The following is a 20,946-nucleotide window of genomic DNA, read 5'->3' on the forward strand; positions in this document are numbered from 1 at the left end:
AGACATGTAATTGCGGTTGTAGCTTATGATTCAATTCAGAGCCTTTTATCAAATTTATTACTCCTCTGGTCCTAAATGTAAGACCCTTATACACTAGTATAAGGGTCTTACATTTAGGACCGGAGGAGTATTTAATAGTGCGTGTATTAACACGCACACATATATGCATAACGGAACTTCTAAAGTGTTTTTTTTTTTTTTAAATATGTTGGGTATGTAAAATGAAATCCTTTGAAGAAAGATTAATTAAGACTGAAGATAAAGTTATCAAAAGGTTTAGTCGTTAATTTAGTTGTTAAGACTTGCTGTTGTTATATGTAAATCTCATATATATATATTCACCAGAAAAATCTCATATATATATTTATTGTCAACACAAATCTCATAAATATTTTCGAAATATACATACTAAGTAGAATTATATTAATTAATTAATTAAGCGAAGTAGTTTTTTTGAATTGAGGGAGGTAGTTAAAAGTTAACTAGGAAATCCCAATAGAAAATAAGGAGTTGAGAAAAACGAAAGCGAGTGGCTGACCATCTGGAAATCTTGAGTAGCCAGAAAAGGTGTAAATAAAAATCAAACTTGTCCAGTCTTTGACGTTCCCTTCGTCCTCAATTCAACTGACTCTTCCTTCATTAAATTATTCCTCACAGGGAAATCACAACAACGCATCCTGATTTTTTTCCTCCTCTGCAAATCGGGATCCAAACGACTAACGAACACACTGTTCAAGTTTCGATTTCCTCAAGGTGTCTGTATTGCTGGCCTTCGATTTCAATGGCGACGGAGCAGTTGATGTCCGGTGGTGGTGGTCCCCGCTACGTTCAAATGCAATCGGAGCCATCGGCGGCGATTTCTTCTTCTGCGTCGGTCCGGTTTGGCGGTGGCCCTGAGCATACTCGAATTTTCGATGAGTTGCCAGAAGCCACCATCGTCTCCGTCTCTCGTCCCGATGCCGGCGACATCAGTCCCATGCTTCTGTCTTACACAATAGAGTTTCGTTATAAACAGGTGCCGTCTTTCTCTTGTGTTTTTTGACATTTTCTTTTTAGGAGGAATTCGTCGAAGTCCTGCGATCACAGGCTGAGATCCTGTTCCATCTTATGCATGAACATCGGAATTGGGATGATCAAACCATTCATAGTGTAGGAAAATCAAATTGGGTCGGATAATCGAGTGATTTAGTTTCTTATGCTGTACTTGCATCCCGAGTACGTAACTTTACCAGCAAGCATAATGCAATCGGTTGTGCTGGTTTGATGGATGTAAGCAGTTCTGGTCTCAAAAGGGTTGCTATATAGTGACAGCATTAAGCTTGGCTTTTTTCTTTCGGTTTCCTCACTTGACAATATCTCCTTTTAGAAATATTTTCTTTTGCAGCTTGATTTTGTGACTTCTTCCTCCGTTCTTTTGCTGATCGATTGATATGCATTCCACAATTGGCATTCACCTCTCAGTGTTTTAGACGTGGGGTTTTGAGCCTGTTTCGCTGAATGTTTTTATCTGTACTATTGGGAAAAAACCCTTCTTTTTCTCTTTCTCCCCAAACAAAAAGGGGGGAAATCCCTTCACTGCAGCTTAGATTTTAGAAAGATTTGCTATAGGAGTGTACTCATGCAACTATTTTTCATGCCAGTTCAAGTGGCAATTGGTGAAGAAGGCTTCTCAAGTATTTTATTTGCATTTTACATTGAAGAAACGTGCCTTTATTGAGGAAATTCATGAGAAGCAAGAGCAGGTATTTATCAAACAATGTTGTCCATTATTATTTGGTTACTCAGCTATTAATGCTCTGCACTGACATATAATCGTTATTCATTCTTTCAATCTATGCAACACTTTTCCATTTTATTTGATGATATCTTGTATATCTAGCAAAGTTTGGATTGTAATGCAATGTTCACTGAAATATTACATTAAAGGTTAAAGAATGGCTTAACAATCTAGGAATAGGAGAACACACTGCTGTGGTGCAAGATGATGATGAAGCTGATGATGAAACTGTTCATCTGCATCATGATGAAAGTGCGAAGGACAGGTGACAATCAATACTTTTTGTTTGTTTGTTTTCTTTTGTTTTTTTACCTTTTTGTTCTTTGTGTTTGAGTAAACTTGCAATTTCCATGCTAATAATAGCTGGTTTTTGGCCCAGAGATGTCCCATCTAGTGCTGCCCTACCAATTATACGGCCAGCCTTAGGAAGACAGGATACTATGTCAGACAGAGCAAAGACTGCAATGCAAGGATATTTGAATCACTTTTTAGGAAATATCAATATTGTTAACTCTCCAGAGGTATGCTATATGCATGCAAAACTGAAAATAAATTATTTTTACCATGTTATCGAAGTGGTTCTTCCTATGCTTTGTCATTGATTTATTGTCTTGGCGTGGGTGCATCATATATGATTAAATCAAGACATGTTAATATGATATGAAGTTTGGACTCGTATCAATGTTTCTTTTCTGGTTAATGCTCATGCGTATGTTTGATTTATTGTTACATTTCTGCAATTTTAAAATCATTATTTACCTGTCTTTACAAGAAGCAGCTGATTACTGTAGGTTTGCAAGTTTTTGGAGGTATCAAAGTTATCTTTCACAACCGAGTATGGCCCTAGCCTGAAGGAAGATTATGTCATGGTGAAGCATCTGCCAACACTTCCTAAGGGTGATGATTCCAGAAAGTGTTGTTTATCTCGGTGTTTTAGTTGTTGCAATGACAACTGGCCTAAGGTAATGAAATCCTGAATCTAAAGATGGGTGATATGCTGCACTTGCTTTGGTTTCTTAGAAGCAAAGCAACTAGCATGTGGTGTCTGGGCACTACTAAAGTCATACAATAATACATGCATGCATTGATATGGCTTAAATGGGGGGAACCTGCAATGTGCCTGCAAAGCAGGAGATAGTCGATACATTTATGTATTTCATTTCTCTCTTTTGAAACTCTTAAAACCAGAACTTGTCACATACTGATATGCTGTCATGTTGTTGGAAGTTTCTTAAATATAGAAGAATTTATTCAGATTGTGGGCCTAGATCATTAAATTAGAATGGCATTTTTTTCTCAGTTGAAGTGTTTCAAGAGCATCAAGAAAAATCGTTATGAATACCTAAGGTTTTGTTGTGTTTCCATGTGTGATGTGCCATATCTCATGTTCATTCAGTGTTCAGTCTTCCTAGATTGTTCTTTATGGTTTGATATTATACTTGCTAATGGGCTCATTTTATATGGCATGAAGCATTATTGGCGTACTGATGTTATTTTAGTTGTTTTTGAGTGACTTCTCTTAGAATTGATGTAAATTCTCCGTGTTACTTTCTTGTTGGGTGCAGGTTTGGGCTGTCTTAAAACCTGGATTCTTGGCATTGCTGGCCGATCCATTTGATAGCCAACCTCTGGACATAATTGTTTTTGATGTTCTACCTGCCTCAGATGGGAATGGGGATGGTCGTTTATCACTGGCAAAAGAAATGAAGGAGAAAAATCCTTTACGCCATTCATTCAGGGTGAGAGTGGTGCTCAATCTCTGTTGTTGTTTCATAGTCTTGTGGCGTTAAAGTATAGAGTGACGGTTCTTATTATCTCAGGTTATCATCATAATCATAATTTTTTAATAGTTATCAGATCACCAGTGGATGTTATCAGTTGTCTAATGAAAACATAATAAGGAAGCTAAATTTTAACTCTTCATATTTTCTAGGTGACTTGTGGAAACCGGAGCATTAGGATTAGAGTGAAAAGTACTAGTAAAGTCAAAGATTGGGTTGCTGCAATTAATGATGCTGGACTCAGGCCGCCTGAAGGATGGTGTCATCCTCATCGCTATGGTTCATTTGCTCCGCCAAGAGGCTTGATTGAAGATGGAAGTCAGGCTCAGTGGTTTGTTGATGGCAGGGCAGCATTTGAGGCCATTGCTTCTTCAATTGAGGATGCAAAATCAGAGGTTAGTTTACCCAGCACCAGAGCACTCAAGACCATTTTGACAAGTTAAAAGTTGTTAATAGAACAGTAACAATTACGGTCTTCAAGTTTATATACAATGAAAGGTTTATGCAGATATTTATATGTGGATGGTGGGTTTGCCCAGAACTGTATTTACGGCGTCCTTTTCATACGCATGCTTCATCAAGGCTTGATAATTTGCTGGAAGCAAAAGCCAAGCAAGGGGTTCAGGTGAATCTAAAATGGAAACTTTTGGACATTCCCTTTACAATGCCCCCTCAATTTTAATGAAATAATTATTGTTTTGTATTGATTTTGTTATTGCTTTGTCTAAATTGTAAAACACATTCATTCTGATCTTATTAAGTATGATTCTGGTTTTGAATCAATTGTTTGATTTGTCAAGCGTAACAATGTTTAAACTTTCACTGGAAGCACTGTTTGATCCCTATAGTTGTACAAAAATACATAATCTCGTGTTTAAATTTTCACTGGAGTGACTGCTACTGCTAGATCCCTTAGTTGTTTGCGGACATGCCCGCCCCCCCTCTGTGGATGTCTTTTTGGATAGGGTATAATAATGCTTTGTTATTAAATGAATAATATTGTTTGACAGCAGAAGCTAGCTTTTAAGAAATATTTTCCAATTCAGAATGGAACATATAGAAGCCACTAAGGGGATTCAATTAAATAATTGAGTGCTTAATAATTCACTAGCCTACGAGCTGATGAATTTCTTGTGATGCTTGTGTGACTTGCATTCACCTAGATGATGTATGTTTGAATTGACTTATATCTGTTGGCACTTGGCACCAATGCTCTTATTTTTAATGCAGATCTACATTCTTCTCTACAAAGAGGTGGCTCTTGCTTTGAAAATTAACAGTGTCTATAGCAAGAGAAAGCTTCTTAGCATTCATGAAAATGTGAGGGTACTACGCTACCCTGATCACTTTTCTTCTGGTGTCTACCTGTGGTATGCATATTCCTATAAAGCTTTATTATCTTTTGCATTCTAATTTGTTTTGCTTTCTTTGAAAGCATGCATTATAATGCACACATTTTGTTTCTGATATGTGCTCATGATTATATACAGGTCACACCATGAAAAACTGGTAATTGTTGATCATCAGATTTGTTTTATTGGAGGACTGGATTTATGCTTTGGTCGTTATGATACATCTGAACACAAAGTAGGAGATTCCCCTCCGATGATATGGCCAGGAAAGGACTATTATAACCCGAGGTTAGTTTCCGGCATCATAAAAGATTAAGAAAGCGAAGAAACTACATGTATGTTCTCATAAACCAAAAGATAGGAGCACAAAAGTAGAATGATGATATGCTGTTCTTCTATGGCTGAATCAGTATGTTCACAGATTGCATTTTCCTGTAGATGCAATGCCATTTAGCAATCATGTAGAAAAATAGTGTAGTTGCCTGTGCAAATTCACTTGGATTCTTTTTGTCATACTTGTGTCTGTTTGATTCTGATTAAGAGAACTATGCATTAGGTTGATCATTCTTCTTGTTCATCAAAGACCGACTGTCCTTGTTTGGATATAATTAATGGTTTCCTGTTCCATTTTAACAGGGAATCTGAGCCAAATTCATGGGAAGATGCAATGAAAGATGAATTGGATCGTGTAAAGTATCCTCGAATGCCATGGCATGATGTTCACTGTGCCCTTTGGGGACCACCTTGTCGTGACATTGCTAGGCATTTTGTTCAGCGATGGAATTATGCAAAGGTAAGGCTTTGTCGACAATCTCATTGTAGCTTCAAGCATTCTAGTCCTAAATTTCAACGAGATATAATGCAGTTCTTGTTTCTCCCATCAGAGGAGCAAAGCTCCAAATGAGCAAGCAATTCCATTACTTATGCCTCAGCATCATATGGTTATCCCACACTACTTGGGAAGAAGCAAAGAGATGGAGATTGAAAGCAACAATACTGACTATTGTATAGGAATGAAGAGGGAAGATTCCTTTTCCTCATCCCAAGATATTCCTCTACTTTCACCTGAGGATTCTGGGGGGATGAATGCTTCTGTAGGAGACACTGGATTAAATGAGTTAAGTTCCTTCTTTCATCGCCTTGACCAGCCAACCAGGGTCAGCAACGGTCGTCCTTTCCCTTTCCGGAAGGCCAAAATTGAACCAATAGGTCCAGATACACCAATGAAGGGCTTTGTAGATGATCTTGACTCTGTGGATCATCATGGGAAGATGCCTACGGATAGAGTAGCTCACGTTAGTGTACCTAATTCAGGTCCAGAATGGTGGGAGACACAAGAACGGGGCGACCAGGGAAGTTTTGCAGACGAATCTGGCCAAGTTGGTCCTCATGTTTCCTGCCGTTGTCAGGTGTGTTGTTCTCATTCTGTCCAATTGTCATTGTTTCTCAAATATAGATGTGTCAATGACTCTGCATTTATCCTTTTCTGTGATATATTTATATAATCGGAACCAGAGCTTCATATATTTGAAAGGTGATAAAAGCTATTTACATCAGTCTACGTTACTTGTTTAGAGAAGCAAAATATCTTGAATCTCCTTGCATTTATCAATTTTTGTGCAACATATACTCTAAAATACCATAGTAGGTCAGTTATACAGGTACTTATTTTTGTTTATTTTGGACCCTCTTTCTACCATTCCAAATATCCTCTAATTGTCCCTTAGGTCATCCGGAGTGTTAGTCAATGGTCTGCTGGAACTAGCCAAACAGAAGAGAGCATCCACAATGCTTATTGCTCTCTTATTGAGAAGGCAGAATACTTCATCTACATTGAGGTATAATGATTTCCTTGCTTATCATCCTTACATGTTGTAGGAGGAAAATCCCAGGCTCTCATTATATTGCTTTGTTTCTACTTTGACTTGGAGTTTGGACAATGATTGATCTGATGAACTCAATGCATGATTGACTAATTAGAAGTAGAGTTTTAGCTGTCTCGTTGATATCACGCATATGTTATCTCCTGTATTATTAAGATGTTAAAAGAAAGGGCATGTCTACATTAACTACTGTTTAATTTTTAAGATAACTTCTTCCTTTAATCTTGAGATTTTCACTTCTCTAACATTATTTGAAAAGGGGAAAAAGCTTATTTTTCATGAGCAGCTGCATAGGCCAACGCCACAGTGCAAGCTTTTGCACCTGTTGTAAACCAACCTTTGTGCCACTTTTTGGACTGCTGGACTGAATCTCTGACTGAGAACTTATTTCAGCAAATATAATGGGAATCCCATTTCAACAGTCCTAAAACTGCCACTCATTGTTTGCTTTGCTAGTCAGCCATATCCGTCGATATTCCATTTTTCCTTAATACTGAATATAATTAATAGTCTATGCATCCCTTCTTTCTATGCCAAAGGCCAAAGCCCTGCAACAGGACCAGTGGTGAGCTGAGTGGAGTGCATGTATAATTAATGGATATCTCCCCACTATAATGAACTATTAGTTGACATATCAGAATACCTATCAATTAGGTTTTCGAAGAGGAAGTTGCTCTTTCTCTAATTATTCAGGTAATAGCTTGTATGAAGACCCAAAACTGTATTTTAATTACTGGAAAGCCACACGGGAACAGATATACTTATATGAAGGGTAAAACATGTTTTTAAGGAAGGGGATCAATTGCTTTTTTTATTATAAAAGTAATTTAATAAGAACAGAGAGGATATTGCAATTAGCAGGCAGCCTGGTATTGTGAATAAGAGCCCTTCTTAGATAAATGGACAAGAAAACTAATTAACACAGGCAAAAAGAGAGGGGTTTGGGGTTAGTAAAGACCTTATCTCAAGAGGTCAAGTATAAAACTATTTAATAACTTGTCATACAGTAAAAGGAAAATACAGTGCCTCGTTAAATATAATTGAGCAGTCTGTTTTATCTATAATAAATTCAATATTGATTTGTGTGTATTTTGTGCATTGCCTTTTATGGACTTGACTGAATCAGCTTTGATGAAGTGATATAATAAATATAGTTTTCATATTCCCTTGTTTGGAGAGTTTTCCCTAGTTTCGTATGATTGATCTTTATTCTAAACCTTGTTCTGATTGTTCTATTTCATCCTTGGCAACTCGCTCCAGAATCAATTTTTTATCTCAGGTCTTTCAGGAGATGAGATGATACGAAATCGTGTTTTGGAAGCTTTGTATCGACGGATTATGCGAGCTTACCATGACAAAAGCCCTTTAGGGTTATAATTGTCATACCACTCCTGCCTGGCTTCCAGGTTCTAATTATTTATTTATTTTTTGTGACTGCTTCAACACTAACAACTATATATTTTTTCCCCATGGATGTTGGACTTACTTCTTAATTATGTAGGGAGGCCTGGATGATAGCGGTGCAGCATCCGTCAGAGCAATAATGCATTGGCAGTATCGAACCATTTGCAGAGGACAAAATTCTATATTACATAATCTGTTAGAATTTCTCGGTTCGAAAATACATGATTACATCTCTTTCTATGGCCTTAGGGCATATGGTAAACTCTTTGATAGCGGTCCTGTGGCAACCAGCCAGGTATTCTCTTGCATTTATACGTCTTGTGGTTCAGCAAATAGACCCTGTGAAGTTAATCATTGACGCATACTGCAGGTTTATGTTCACAGTAAAATCATGATTGTTGATGACTGTACGACTTTGATCGGATCTGCTAATATCAATGATAGGAGTTTACTTGGCTCCAGAGATTCTGAGGTACCCCTTCTTTACATTTTGCAATCATGCATTAACAACCTTTTTCTTGTGGAAATGAGCCAGATAGTCCATGTTCCATCAAACACTTGTTCTACATTTTGTAACTCTGTCCTTTTTAAAATATAAAAAAGAAAAGGATTTTTTTTTCCGGCCAGATCTGGGGTAAAGCGTGCATCTTTATTATTTGGTTTGTCATGAATATCTTTGTATTTTTCTCCAGGTGATCTGTTGGGCCTGAAATATGGAGTCTTATAAGTAGGGCTAGAATAACTAAAACTTGTTTCTGAACGTCTCAATTTGTGGTGGTCTCAAAATGTTTTTCCTGCTGCCAACATCTTTCTCACCCAAAAAATTTAAAATGGTGATTAATCTGTTGCTATATGCTTCATTTCTGATTTTCTATCGGGTTCTTGGCCAGGAAAAAAAAATCTATTGTTAGCTAATGCATAATTGTTGCACCCCTTTCATCCCTTTGTCTCTTCTGTGAATTTCAGATCGGTGTAATTATAGAAGACAAAGAACTGATTGATTCGTTTATGGGTGGGAAATCACGGAAAGCAGGAAAATTCTCTCTAACTCTGCGGTTGTCATTATGGTCTGAACACTTAGGTCTGCAAGCAGGGGAGGTTAGGGCATTTCAATCCTTCCAAGAGAGTAGTTGTTTTATGTTGTTGTTCTGGAATGACTCTGTTTATTTCCTCAGATCAATCGAATAATGGACCCAATTGCTGACTCGACATATAAGGATATTTGGATGGCAACAGCGAAGGTAATCAGAAAATATAATGTTAATATGTCTTACCACGTGTAAGTGGAACGGTGTTGAATATTTATGGCAATATCCTTGAACTTTTCAACGTGAGGGTTTATGTTCATCGGTGTGTTTGGCTGTGGCCAATATCCTTTCACTTAATGGTTGCAACTGTTGGATTGAATTATTTAGGTGATGGTGATTGTATAATAAAATGTCTACTTCCCATGTGTTTATTACCTAATGTAATGGCAAACACCTAAAAGTTGTATCAAAGATTTCTAATTCTTCATTCTTTTTCTGAATATTTTGTTGGCAACGAAATGTCTTGGATATTATCCTGACTGTTATGGCATAACAAATATGCTAATGATTGTATTTGGATACATGTTGCAGACAAATACTGCGATTTATCAGGATGTCTTTTCTTGCGTACCTAATGATCTGATACACACCAGGTATGACAACGGCCATTTTCATCCTTCTTCCTGTTTTGGATGGTTCTTAATCTCATCTAATTTCTCGTCCTGCTTTTTAAATCATGTTACTGTGCAGACTTGCTTTCAGGCAAAGCACAGCTCTCTGGAAAGAAAGAATTGGTCATAGTACCATTGATCTAGGAATAGCCCCAGAAAATTTAGAATCCTATCACGATGGAGGCGTCAAGAAAACTGACCCTTTGGAGAGATTGGATTCAGTGAAGGGTCATCTTGTTTCCTTCCCCTTGGAGTTCATGTGTCAAGAAAACCTAAGACCTGCTTTTAATGAAAGCGAATACTATGCTACTCAGGTTTTCCATTAAAATGTGATTGGCTGAAGTGTAAATCATCAGGCATTTTTTTATCACAGGGAAATTTTAATTTATTGTTTGCAGAATTTCTTTTTATTAAAATTCTGCAAGAGCGAGATGAAAGGAAAAGAGAGGCTCTAGTTAGATTTTTTTTTTTTTAATCAGGTTCCTTTGTAGAATTCATATATAAGAGCTAGTTGTATAAAATCCATTGATCAATAAAACACTGATTTACTTTCATGCTTTTCTTCATTACATTCTTATCTTTCTCATCTCCGGACAGTATTTAGTATTTACAGAAGTTCCCTGTAGAGTTCTTCTACGCGAGGTCCAGAACCTTTTACACTTGCCTAATTCCTGAAAGGGACTCTTTGACCTACAATTAGTTAATATTCATGTCATTTTTTTCCCCTTAAAAAGCTTTTTTTTTTTTTTTTGGCCCACGAAGCATATTTTGTATCGAGGCATTATTTTTCTGTAAAATGAAATATCATTCTTATCAATTATTAATATTAGGTTAAAAAAACGAAAATAATAACATTCCACAGAAGCAATTACCCATAGGTACCCAGCAGAAAAAGAATTAAATATAGAAATGTTTGGAAAAATTCATACTTACGAGTTCCAAGTCAGACTGACATGTTTGCAAGTGAAATTTGTACAAGTTAATGTTAAAAATTTATGTTTAAAATTAAATGTTTGTATTTAAAAATAGATTCTCAAAATTGTATAATTTGAAAAAAAATGAATTTTTTTTTAGTGAAAAAAAGAATTTTTAGTAATGCCGATGCGGTCTTTTATTTGCGAGTCCCACATACGCTCGCGATTCCAATCTTCGACGACCCTGGTTAATCACATCATGTCTTCCGGTCAACAGCATAACAACGTGAAGGTTCTCAGCGATGAGTCCGACTTTGAAGCGCTCGTCTCCAAAGACGGCTATATCTCAATTTGTGGCTTCGGTTCGCTTCTTTCTGGTGTGTTTTTACTTTGTGCTGCACTTGCTATCAATGCCTTGTTAATGCGTAGTCAATCGTAATGTGTTGTGGTTTGATGCAGAGAAAAGTGCGAGGAGCACATTTCCGAACCTTGTAAACTTCAGAATCGCCAGGCTGAGCGGCTTCCGCCGGGTCTTCACGGCGGTCGGAGGCTTTTTCTTCGTGCACGGCATTGCCAACATGGAAACTGAGGTTTTTTTTTTTTTTTAAGTTACGAGCTTTTAGTTGGATAGAATGCTCTGCTGTGACTAACTTACATTATGATGAATCTAGTTGTTGGGAAATTGGAGGTAAAATCACAAAAAGCTTAGTTTTACTAAAAGGAGCTTTGTGATCATGTTGAATATGCTCGTTTCATTTACTGGTTTACTTGAAAACGTGATCTTGGCCTCATTTATTGTTATTCGATTGATGACTTTCAGGAGATTGCTAGCCTCTCTGTAGAGCCTTGTGAAAATGAAATCATTATGATCACAGTCTTTGAGATTGAGAAATCAGAGGTATTAGCTCACGCTCTTTGAATTTTCGGTGAGGATGATCTCTCTACTCAGTCTCCCACTTTTTTTATTCTTTTTTAAAGGTTTAGGAGGAATTCACTTATCATTATGGATGAAATTTAACCTTCTATGTCCTTTCGGAGTCAGATTCCAGCTTTTATTCGAAGGGAGCGCGTATATCGCTTTTTAGCTGTGAGTTGCTCTTTTGTTTGTATTGATGTTCAAACGGATTTGGAACTTGGTTCAAGTATAACTCGATGTTGGTTTTCTCTTGTATAGGTCGTCCCTGAAACGCTGGACGGGAAGCCATTTCCCAATGAAGCGGTATGCTTTTCAAATTTGGCCTTGGCGCAATCTCTATGTTCTTTCAGTTTATTTGCAAGGTTACTTGCTACTGGATTTATGGTAGTATGTGCATCACCAATGCAGGTCCTTTGTTCTTCTTCCAGCGATGAGGAATTTTTCAAATTTAGATGCAAAGGTAATGTTTATAGTGCTAATTAAGGAAATGCAATGAAAGGAAGTATTCAATTGTCTCGAATACGGCCTTGTTAATTGCCATTCGTTGAAATTGCATCATATTGAATGATATGTGTCTGACCTACATCATGTACTTCTATAAGAGTAAGATTAGCTCTCCACAAATTTATCTGAGGCATGCATACATAATGTTAATGCTTCCCATACTGCTCTACAGCTGCATGACTGCAAGGCAACACGAGAATGACCGTGCACATATGAACAGTTCATAGGTTATATATCTGGGTCTGTTAATATCCATGTGAAAATGTAATTTGATGGCGGTAAAGTTTTGGGAATATCCTTATGTGAGCCTGATTTCTTTCGCTTTCCCATTGCAGAAATTATAAATTGAAGCTGGTCTGTCAATGATTTTTGACAATTTCAAGAGTAAATTTCTTATTCGTTTTCAATAACTAGGAAAATGTTGGAATGTCTACACTACATAGTTTACACTTTGTCATACGGTTTGCAACGCTTAGAAGATTGGATGAGGGCATAGATATCCCAATTTGTTATTGCCTTTGGCACCTTATATCGTTTTCTCAGTCTTTTTTTCTCCTTTTGTCATTTCTGCGACTGCATGATGCAGAGGGCAAGGAAGTTTATTTTCAACAATATGGACAATACAAGATCCATAAGATTTGGCGGGATGATGTTCTACCCTGCCGTGTTTATCTTCGACACTGGTAAGTTCTCTGTTCATTACAATAGTTGTTACTTCTGAAGGTTGTATAAATTATCCATTGATGAGAAAAACGGAACTTGATATTGAAATGCTACAGACACCCAAGTTCTTAGATCAGGGAATCATAGCAGACTGTTAATGTATTCTTTTCATTGCTTCAACACTGTAATTCACCTGCTACATGATCTCAGTCATAATATTATCTTCCCCTATACTTTTGCTATGTAATTTTATTGTCAAAGGATTTGAATAATGTTTTTGTGGGCTTAAACGGCCAACAACTAGATTCATCCACCAGAATTATTTTGCTAGTCCTCGCTTTGTTGGAAGTACCTAATCCATAGCTTATAGCCTATCTGCTGCGTGACATTCGTATTCATATATTATATTGTGATATCAATCGGCTTAAAACAAATTAATGCAGTTTGCTGGCAGCAAAAAACCTTAGTGATGAAGCTTACAATAATTTTCTGGATCATACCTTCCTTGGAGACCGTAAGACGAGCATACGTCAGTACTTAGAAAAGGTGGGAACAAGCATTATGGATGAAGAACCACCCGAATCTTTAAAAGCCCGTTATGGCGGTTGATGAAAGCAAGAAACCGTGTACTTCCAGTGAAGGCTCTCAGCTTATCCGTTTCTGGAAAATGATTATTTTCGTCAATTTCATGTTTGTGGGGTCACAAATTCTGTTAGACTAGAGAAGAGGGGGTGTTGTACCAATGTGACAGATTTCTTAGGATGAAGTATGGACAATAATTCAGTAATAGTTGGCAAATAAAAAGGGTGGCTGTAACGAAAATGGAAAACAAGTCAATATATCAGATAATTTACATGTATGTGTTTTCAGAAGCTGGCCTTATCATGTTTATTTTCTTTGATCCTCAAACTTTTTTTACTCATTAAAAATAGTTAATTTCTCTCACTTCTGCATCTACATAATTTATTTTCGGACAAAATCAATGTTTTCTTTTATTATTACTTGAGGAAGTTCTTTTTCCTCTTCATTCCAAAGGAAGCACACTGTTAATCCAGTTGTAATTAAAAAATAGACAAAATTGTACTTTCTTCTTTGCTTCCAACAAGAAGCAAGAAGCAAGAAGCAACATCATACATGATAAATTTTCAAGCATTCTTTTGAAAACTTGATTAACGTTATCATGTGACGATGATTTTGACAGAATGAAGTACTACGTTCGAAATTCATGTACCAGAATCATTTGTCGATAATTGTTAAACTTTCATTGGAGGAGTTGTATATATAATTCCTCCCAAGTCCCATATAATTTGAAACCCAGCAATAGAGAGAACAAATTTTAGAAACTTGTACCAGAGAGGATACATTAAAATTGTGTGAGCGCGGGCGCGCGTATCATGCTCCATAATATAGTTTGATTCAAAACCTGATCACAGCGTCCTTCATTTCACAGCCAGCATTTGGCCTCTTAAAAATCTCTGGGATTGCTGCTTCCTTCTTCATTACAAATCTTTTCTCTTTTCTTTTTCGATACAGCAAACCTTTTATCTTATCTCTTCCTTCCTGGCTCCATGGCTCCTCAAAAACCAACAAGTCCCACATCGAGATATTTGTAAAGAAAGGGTCGGCAGCTGCTTATAAATAACCGAACCATGAATTCTAGGTGTTTCAACCCGTCCTGTCAGGGGGTGAAAGGCGACTCGTCGATGATCGTTTAGAGACGGTGGGTCGTGCCGACACCTTAATGAAGAACACACTTACTTAGACGAGCGGCTCCTGCCCTACTTTCGGTGGGTCCGCCCGTCAATTTTTGGAAGCCTCTCTTCTGCGGGGAGGCTCACTGATTCTATTTTCCTAATTTCATCATAATTCTGATTCATGCGCGCTGGCGTTATTCCATTTAGATTCGGAAATTTCTGTTAAAAGATGGAAAATGGTGAATTTGAATGTTTACTTGCCACTGGGGTTTTCACTTTCTGCATTTTGTTGTCACAATGGCTATCTTCCTTGAGCTCCTTGTTCATAGGCATAAAACTATCAGTGATGACATCAGGTCTCACTTGACATAATTATGTGCGATATGTATGAGTTTTATCTATAGAAAACTAGCTATTTTGCATTTGGACTAATATAATATACGAATGTGCTCTAAATGCTGTACAGGGTTTGAAGTTCTAAGCAGGGTTTGCAGAGCGACAAACAGCAGACCTTTGTTAGCTAACCTGAAGATGATTGCAGTTGCCTGATGACAAGTAACAGGAGTAAGAACAAGGAAACTTCAAACAAAAAGCATCAAATTTTATGATAATTCAGGACCTTTGTGTAGAGAGACCATCATGACAGCAGAGTAAAATAAAGAACCTACATATATATATATATATATATATATATATATATATATATATTGTGCGTGTTTGTGTGTGTCGCCCATCTTCGGTTTTTGATTTGATACCATGGTAAATAAGTGTGAAAATTTGTGCTTTATAAGCATTTATCTCCAGACTCCTGTACTTTCAAATGTTCTGCGCGGAAAGACTGGGATTGCGTTGGATTCTAATTATTAGCAGTGCTTGAAATTGATGAGCTTTTCCTTTCAGAAGAAAAGAGAGAAAAGAGAGCACATACAGTATAACTCGAGACTGAATTTTCTTATGTGGAAGAGATAACTTCCATATCTGTTTTACTTATTTAAATTTAAAAATATGTGGCTTCATGGACTTGGGTTTGTCAACCCATCAAGGAAGGCCAACAATTTGACATTCATATACCAAAATTATTAGGTGCTTGTGGTTAGTGCCCAATAATGTTTTGAATAGGATGGACAAAAATTATTTGACAATAATTGTTACCCTTCACTCAAAGGATTTGTACATGTATAATTCCTGCCGTATCATTTGAAATCTAGAAATAATTAGGATCAGAAGCTGTCAAGAAATAAGCGGACCATACTATGAAGAGCTTCACCGTCCTGTCAGGAGGTGAAAGCTGAGCCGTCTGTGATCGTTTAGAGACAGCGGATGAAGAAAACACTTCTGTTCAAACGAGACAGGACCTGCCCTATTTTCGATGGTCCGCTCGTCAATTTTTGGGAGCTTCTCTACTCCCAAATTCAGTTTTGTCTTTTTTCCTTTTTTTACAAATTTCATACCATATTATAAATAAGCAGGATTTATATAGTTCTGATTCGGAGATTTCTGTGAAGGAATGTAAGGAGTAAGCTTGAATTTTTAATTTCTGTGAAGGAATGTAAGGAGTAAACTTGAATTTTTATCTTCCATTGGGGCTTTTTTTCCCCCCCGGTTTTACATTGTTGTGTCACAACTGCTGTCTTTCTCGAGTTCTCGAATTAACTGTTCCATCATCTTCTTGTACATAGGCATATAATGATCATTGATCATTGATTTTGAGAGTCGGAGCTTGCTGTACAGCTCTCTGGGTGTTTCATATAAACAGACGCGTTCCTCAACAGGATCATCAGAAATTGAGTCTGAATATGCCTCACAAGGTACAGGCACAATATGCATGATTCTCCCAGGAGGATAAAAGCGATGGCTATCTGAGTTGTTGGAAGATGTACTTGAGTTGCTGCTTTCTGAAACATCAACAAGAAGCTGATTATCTTCCTCTGTTATCTCTTTAGCTGCGGCTGCCCCTTCTTCTTCCAGGGCAATGTTCAGTGTGTTATCCGGCTTCTGAGGTTCCTTCTCCAGCCCACACCACAATTGGCCTTCAGTGATGTCATCAATGGTGGAAGTGGTGGCGCCTTGATTACCGGGAATGAGTTGCTCCTCTTCATCTGTGTCGTCATGGCAGCTCGATGCTCTGATTGAGTAACAATGATCAACTTTATGCAGCACTGGCTCAATCTCCATGACTTCAGTCAAAACACATTCAGTTCTCCCCTCAGATATTTGAGAAGCATCACCAGCCAAGTTCTCTATTTCGGAGCTAGATGATGGGTTAACAATGCAAGACCATGATGATAAAGACGATCGAGTTCGGACAACAGCTTCAGCAACACTTTGCGCACTCTTCATCACAACCTGCAAAAACAGCACAATCTCACCGTTACTAATATAAATTTCCACATTATGTGTGTAAAGAATTCCTACACAAAATGATCATATATAGAAAACTAGCTATTGACTAGGACAATACTACTTCTATCCCTTCACTCCCGTAATACATACTCGGACCTATTACTAGCAACACTTTGTTTCCGTCTGATGAAATGAATTCCTACAAATAGAATATCACAGAACACTAAGCAAAGGAAGTCACAGAGCTTGAAGCTACCTGAGTGCCACTGGTTACTGGCCGCAGAATAGCACCTGCACCAGCTACCCTAGCTTTTGCACTCGATATTGAAGGTATGTGCGACCCAAGTGCCGTTGCAGAGCGACAGACAACATTCAGGACCTTCGTACGGTGAACCTGATCTCGCAGATCATTCAACCAAGATGATGCAGTAACCTAACAACACGTACCATGAGTTAAAATAAGGAAACTTCAATCAAATAGCATCCATCTTTAAGAAAATTAAGGCTACTGTCTTTCAGGAGAATAAACTAAAGCACCTCAGCACGGAGATCATCAACAGAGGAAGCTGAGAAGGTAGGCACCAAGTCAGAGCCATTTATAATAGTGGTGATAAAGTGCTTCCCTGATTCTGCTAACTCCCATGTCATACAGGCAGCTGCAAAAATCAATCAAGGTCCTTTTGGTAAGTACGCACAGAATAATTTTAAATGTAAAAATGGCAGCGTAGCTATTAGCTACATACCTGGGGCAAATGTGACACAGGAAACTGAAGAGAATTCTTTTTGTTCTCTCAGGATATATGTTAACAGTGCTGCAGTGCCGCCGCCAAGGGAGTGCCCGACAATCTAATGAAGATTAAAAGAACACCTTTGTGTAAACATATTCTTAAAAGCACGTATAAAATCGCTGAAAAGACAAAGTTAAAAAGAAAAATGTGGCATTTAGAGTAAAACAACAAATCAGATAGGAGTATAATACCTTTACATTAAAGTCAGAAATTCACCGATGGCCTTGAGCAGGTTGGAGTGCAGAGCTTTGCAATCCAACGAGCTGCAACAACCATACCACAGTGTGCATATCCTAAAACTAAGTTGCTAATTCCACCATCATTTAAAACCGAATGATGGAAGGGCACCACAGCACCAGTTGCAGCCGTCAGTGTGTCTTTAATACTATGAGTACCCCGAATCAAAAGTAGAAAACATTTTGATGTTGCATCACGTATAATTGTGAAAGCAGGTCTTAGAAGCTGCATTAAAATTCAGTGCCATTGAATCAATCAATTATCTGTAAGACCAACTCATACAGTTAAGCAGCTCAATATAAGATGGCAAAAGAAATGCACTAATGCAGAGTGTTATTTGTAAGTATCAATCACTATCTGAGAAACAAACATTCACCTTTAATTTAGTTTTCTTTTTTTCTATTCCCGTATATCCATCTGTTTTCCGAGAAACTATTTACCAAGATGTAGAGCCTTCATGGAGGGACAAAAGAGAAACGAATGAATCACTCGCTAATATTTTAATATCTAGTCAGAAAGTAAAGGTTAGGCCCATGGTGTTGTCATCCTATGGTTTGCTTTTTGATACGGACATATCTGACACTAACAGTAATTTAAAAAAGTTAAACCTAACCTTCTCTAATAAAATGCTATAGTTGTGTCTGTTCAGTGGGATCCCAGGTGTTCCATATGGGAAGTGGGAATCACTATTTCCACTAGAAAACATTGGATTGAGTTATGGTGCTCCGAAAACATTAGTTGCCTTTTTGAATGCCACAGTTTGTCTTACTGTCCACACGTAAAACACGGGTCCTTTTCAGAAGGCCTAATTGTGATACAACTGGGATCACTTAGTTTCGTTCCTCCAATCCGATGAAGCCTACATCTTTCCCCGACAACATCTTGATACCCAATTCATGAATGTTCACTCATCACTGAATCTGAATCTAGGGACATAGATGAGGCGTAGGATGCAAGTCATTGCATTCTAATTTGGCTTGGAAAATGATAAAGAGAGAGACATGTACAACGTACCCCTGCTTTGGGCTTCTGCAGAAGGACATCGTCCAAGGAGAATCCGGCAGACTCCAAAAACAACGGAAATGGCTTCTTTGAGAAAAGCATACACATTGTCAACAACCTCAAGAGATCATGCAACTCCGCCATAATTTCGGAGCCTTTAAGTTGAACACAATCACTTCCCGCATATACACTTGCAACTCGTAAATTACCCTGCAAGTAATCTCATGCCGGTTAAAATCTCAAATCATACAACAACACGATCGATTTTGAAACTCAAGACTTCAAGATTCAGCTTCAAATTCAATGTTGAATTCGTCGAACTGAAGTGAAAAATCATGCACCAATGCACCATTCCCAAATGAACGGAACGGAAATTGGATTCAGCAGACGCACCTGTTTGCGCATAAAGTAATTAATGCCAAATGCCAAGTCACCGATGGGCCATTTACCCAAAGTCTCCGAATAGGTGAACCTCAATGTTTCCGATAACATAATAACCGATTCTAACAGAGTCGCCGGAGGCTGAGCCGGCCTTCGCGCAAGCCTTCTCCTCCGTAACGGTCTGCTGGATTTCGATAAATCCCCGTTAGGAACCTCGTTTTCTTCAGCCTTCCTCGCCAGGCTCCTAGTCAATACATAGTAAAGCATCGCCGCCGCTCCGGCTGCGGTCACCATCGTCCCAGCCCCCATGAAATGAGTTCCGGATCACTGAGAAGAAACTACTAAGCCAGAATCCAGAAAAGTAAATTCTAATCATAAGCAGAATCACCCAACAACTATACAACAATCGATCAGTATCAAAAAAAAAAAAAAAAAAAAGAGCTTGATTGTGAAGGAGATGCGAGCAGTGAACACAAATCTTGTGATGCGGAAAAGGAAACCGTGTGAACAAAATCAAAGGAAACGAAGAAAGATTTCAATTGAGGAAGAAATGAAGTAAGTACGTTCTAAAGGAGGTGGTGATTATTTATTTATGAGTATACCGGGAAACATCATATTCAGATGTCCGCGAAGGGACCGGGAATTATCATATTTTAGGATTTAACTCTATGCCCCAGAGGAAGAAATAATGGGATACTAATTTTTGTCTATCATTAAGAAAGAAACATAATTTAAAACATTTTCAGAATAAACGTGAATAACATACTAGGGATTAATTAAATAGTAATATTATTTTTGTTAAGAGAACTTTTTATTTGATAGATTAAATATTTAATCTAACAATGTGCATTTTGAAATTTAACCGACTAGTATTTACAGGCAATGCAAATTAATAATGAATTTCTACTTCAAATTTAATTTATTATTATGAAAATTAAAATTATTTCAACAAAAGTAAATAAAATTCCAAAAATATTATACTTTAATCAAATGATCATATTTTTTGTAAAGAATTTATTGATTATAGTGAACTGTGTTCATTTGAATAATGGAGAAGCAATAACGTGTTTCATCAGGTTTAGTTAATTTTATTAAATTATGAATATATTTTGTCTATGAAAAAATTGGAAAAATCCCAAAAAAAAATACCACTTAAATTTTAAAATTTCAAATCATTCTGCACCTAAAAAGTAAATGACAACACAATTTTATACAAATTTATGATTTTAAATTTGAAATTAAAGTGGTATTTTTTCAATTTTTCCTAAAATTTTTTTATGAATTTAATGAAGAATATTATTAAAATGAGCACTTTCGTTTAGTTGTCTTTTGTGGGACAAATATAGAAAGCGGTGGGTCCATGTTGCAGTCAAGGCTCGCGGTGGAATATGATTGGTTGGTAGGTGGAACCAACTCAACGATGCCCAGTATAATTAACTAGATAATAGATCATTTTGGCCTAAACAAAAAAGGTATATGCATATATTTTATATATATATATATATATGGATTATCTTGTAAAAGGTCAACTTTTTAATGCTGAAATCTCAAAACTATTTTTCTTTTTAATTTAATCCTAAATATAAAATTTTAATCTATTTTATTTTT

General features: G+C 37.1%; 2 protein-coding genes and 1 pseudogene across 2 annotated transcripts; 2 read left to right on the forward strand and 1 right to left on the reverse strand.

Moving 5' to 3' along the window:
• Positions 1-635: 635 nt before the first annotated feature.
• Positions 636-10,224, forward strand: LOC114715918 (phospholipase D zeta 1-like; annotated as a pseudogene).
• An 803-nt stretch (positions 10,225-11,027) lies between these two features.
• On the forward strand, positions 11,028-13,765 carry LOC114715921 (uncharacterized). The gene is made up of 8 exons (XM_028900833.1): positions 11,028-11,187; positions 11,270-11,400; positions 11,631-11,708; positions 11,853-11,897; positions 11,985-12,029; positions 12,135-12,186; positions 12,817-12,913; positions 13,337-13,765. Exons 1-8 carry the CDS (start codon positions 11,070-11,072, stop codon positions 13,500-13,502), a joined length of 732 nt encoding a protein of 243 aa, XP_028756666.1. The 5' UTR covers positions 11,028-11,069; the 3' UTR covers positions 13,503-13,765.
• Positions 13,766-16,128: 2,363 nt separating this feature from the next.
• LOC114715864 (uncharacterized) lies at positions 16,129-19,745 on the reverse strand. The gene is given in 9 exon segments (XM_028900768.1): positions 16,129-16,933; positions 17,187-17,363; positions 17,468-17,586; positions 17,674-17,776; positions 17,910-17,926; positions 17,929-17,952; positions 17,955-18,180; positions 18,970-19,167; positions 19,351-19,745. Coding segments are annotated over 9 exon segments (1,902 nt in total). The 5' UTR covers positions 19,648-19,745; the 3' UTR covers positions 16,129-16,192.
• Between the last annotated feature and the right edge of the window lie 1,201 nt (positions 19,746-20,946).

Source organism: Neltuma alba, unplaced genomic scaffold (assembly GCF_004799145.2).
Source record: "Neltuma alba isolate B1F8T4 unplaced genomic scaffold, ASM479914v2 tig00011618_pilon, whole genome shotgun sequence".
Classification (NCBI taxonomy): Eukaryota; Viridiplantae; Streptophyta; class Magnoliopsida; order Fabales; family Fabaceae; genus Neltuma; species Neltuma alba.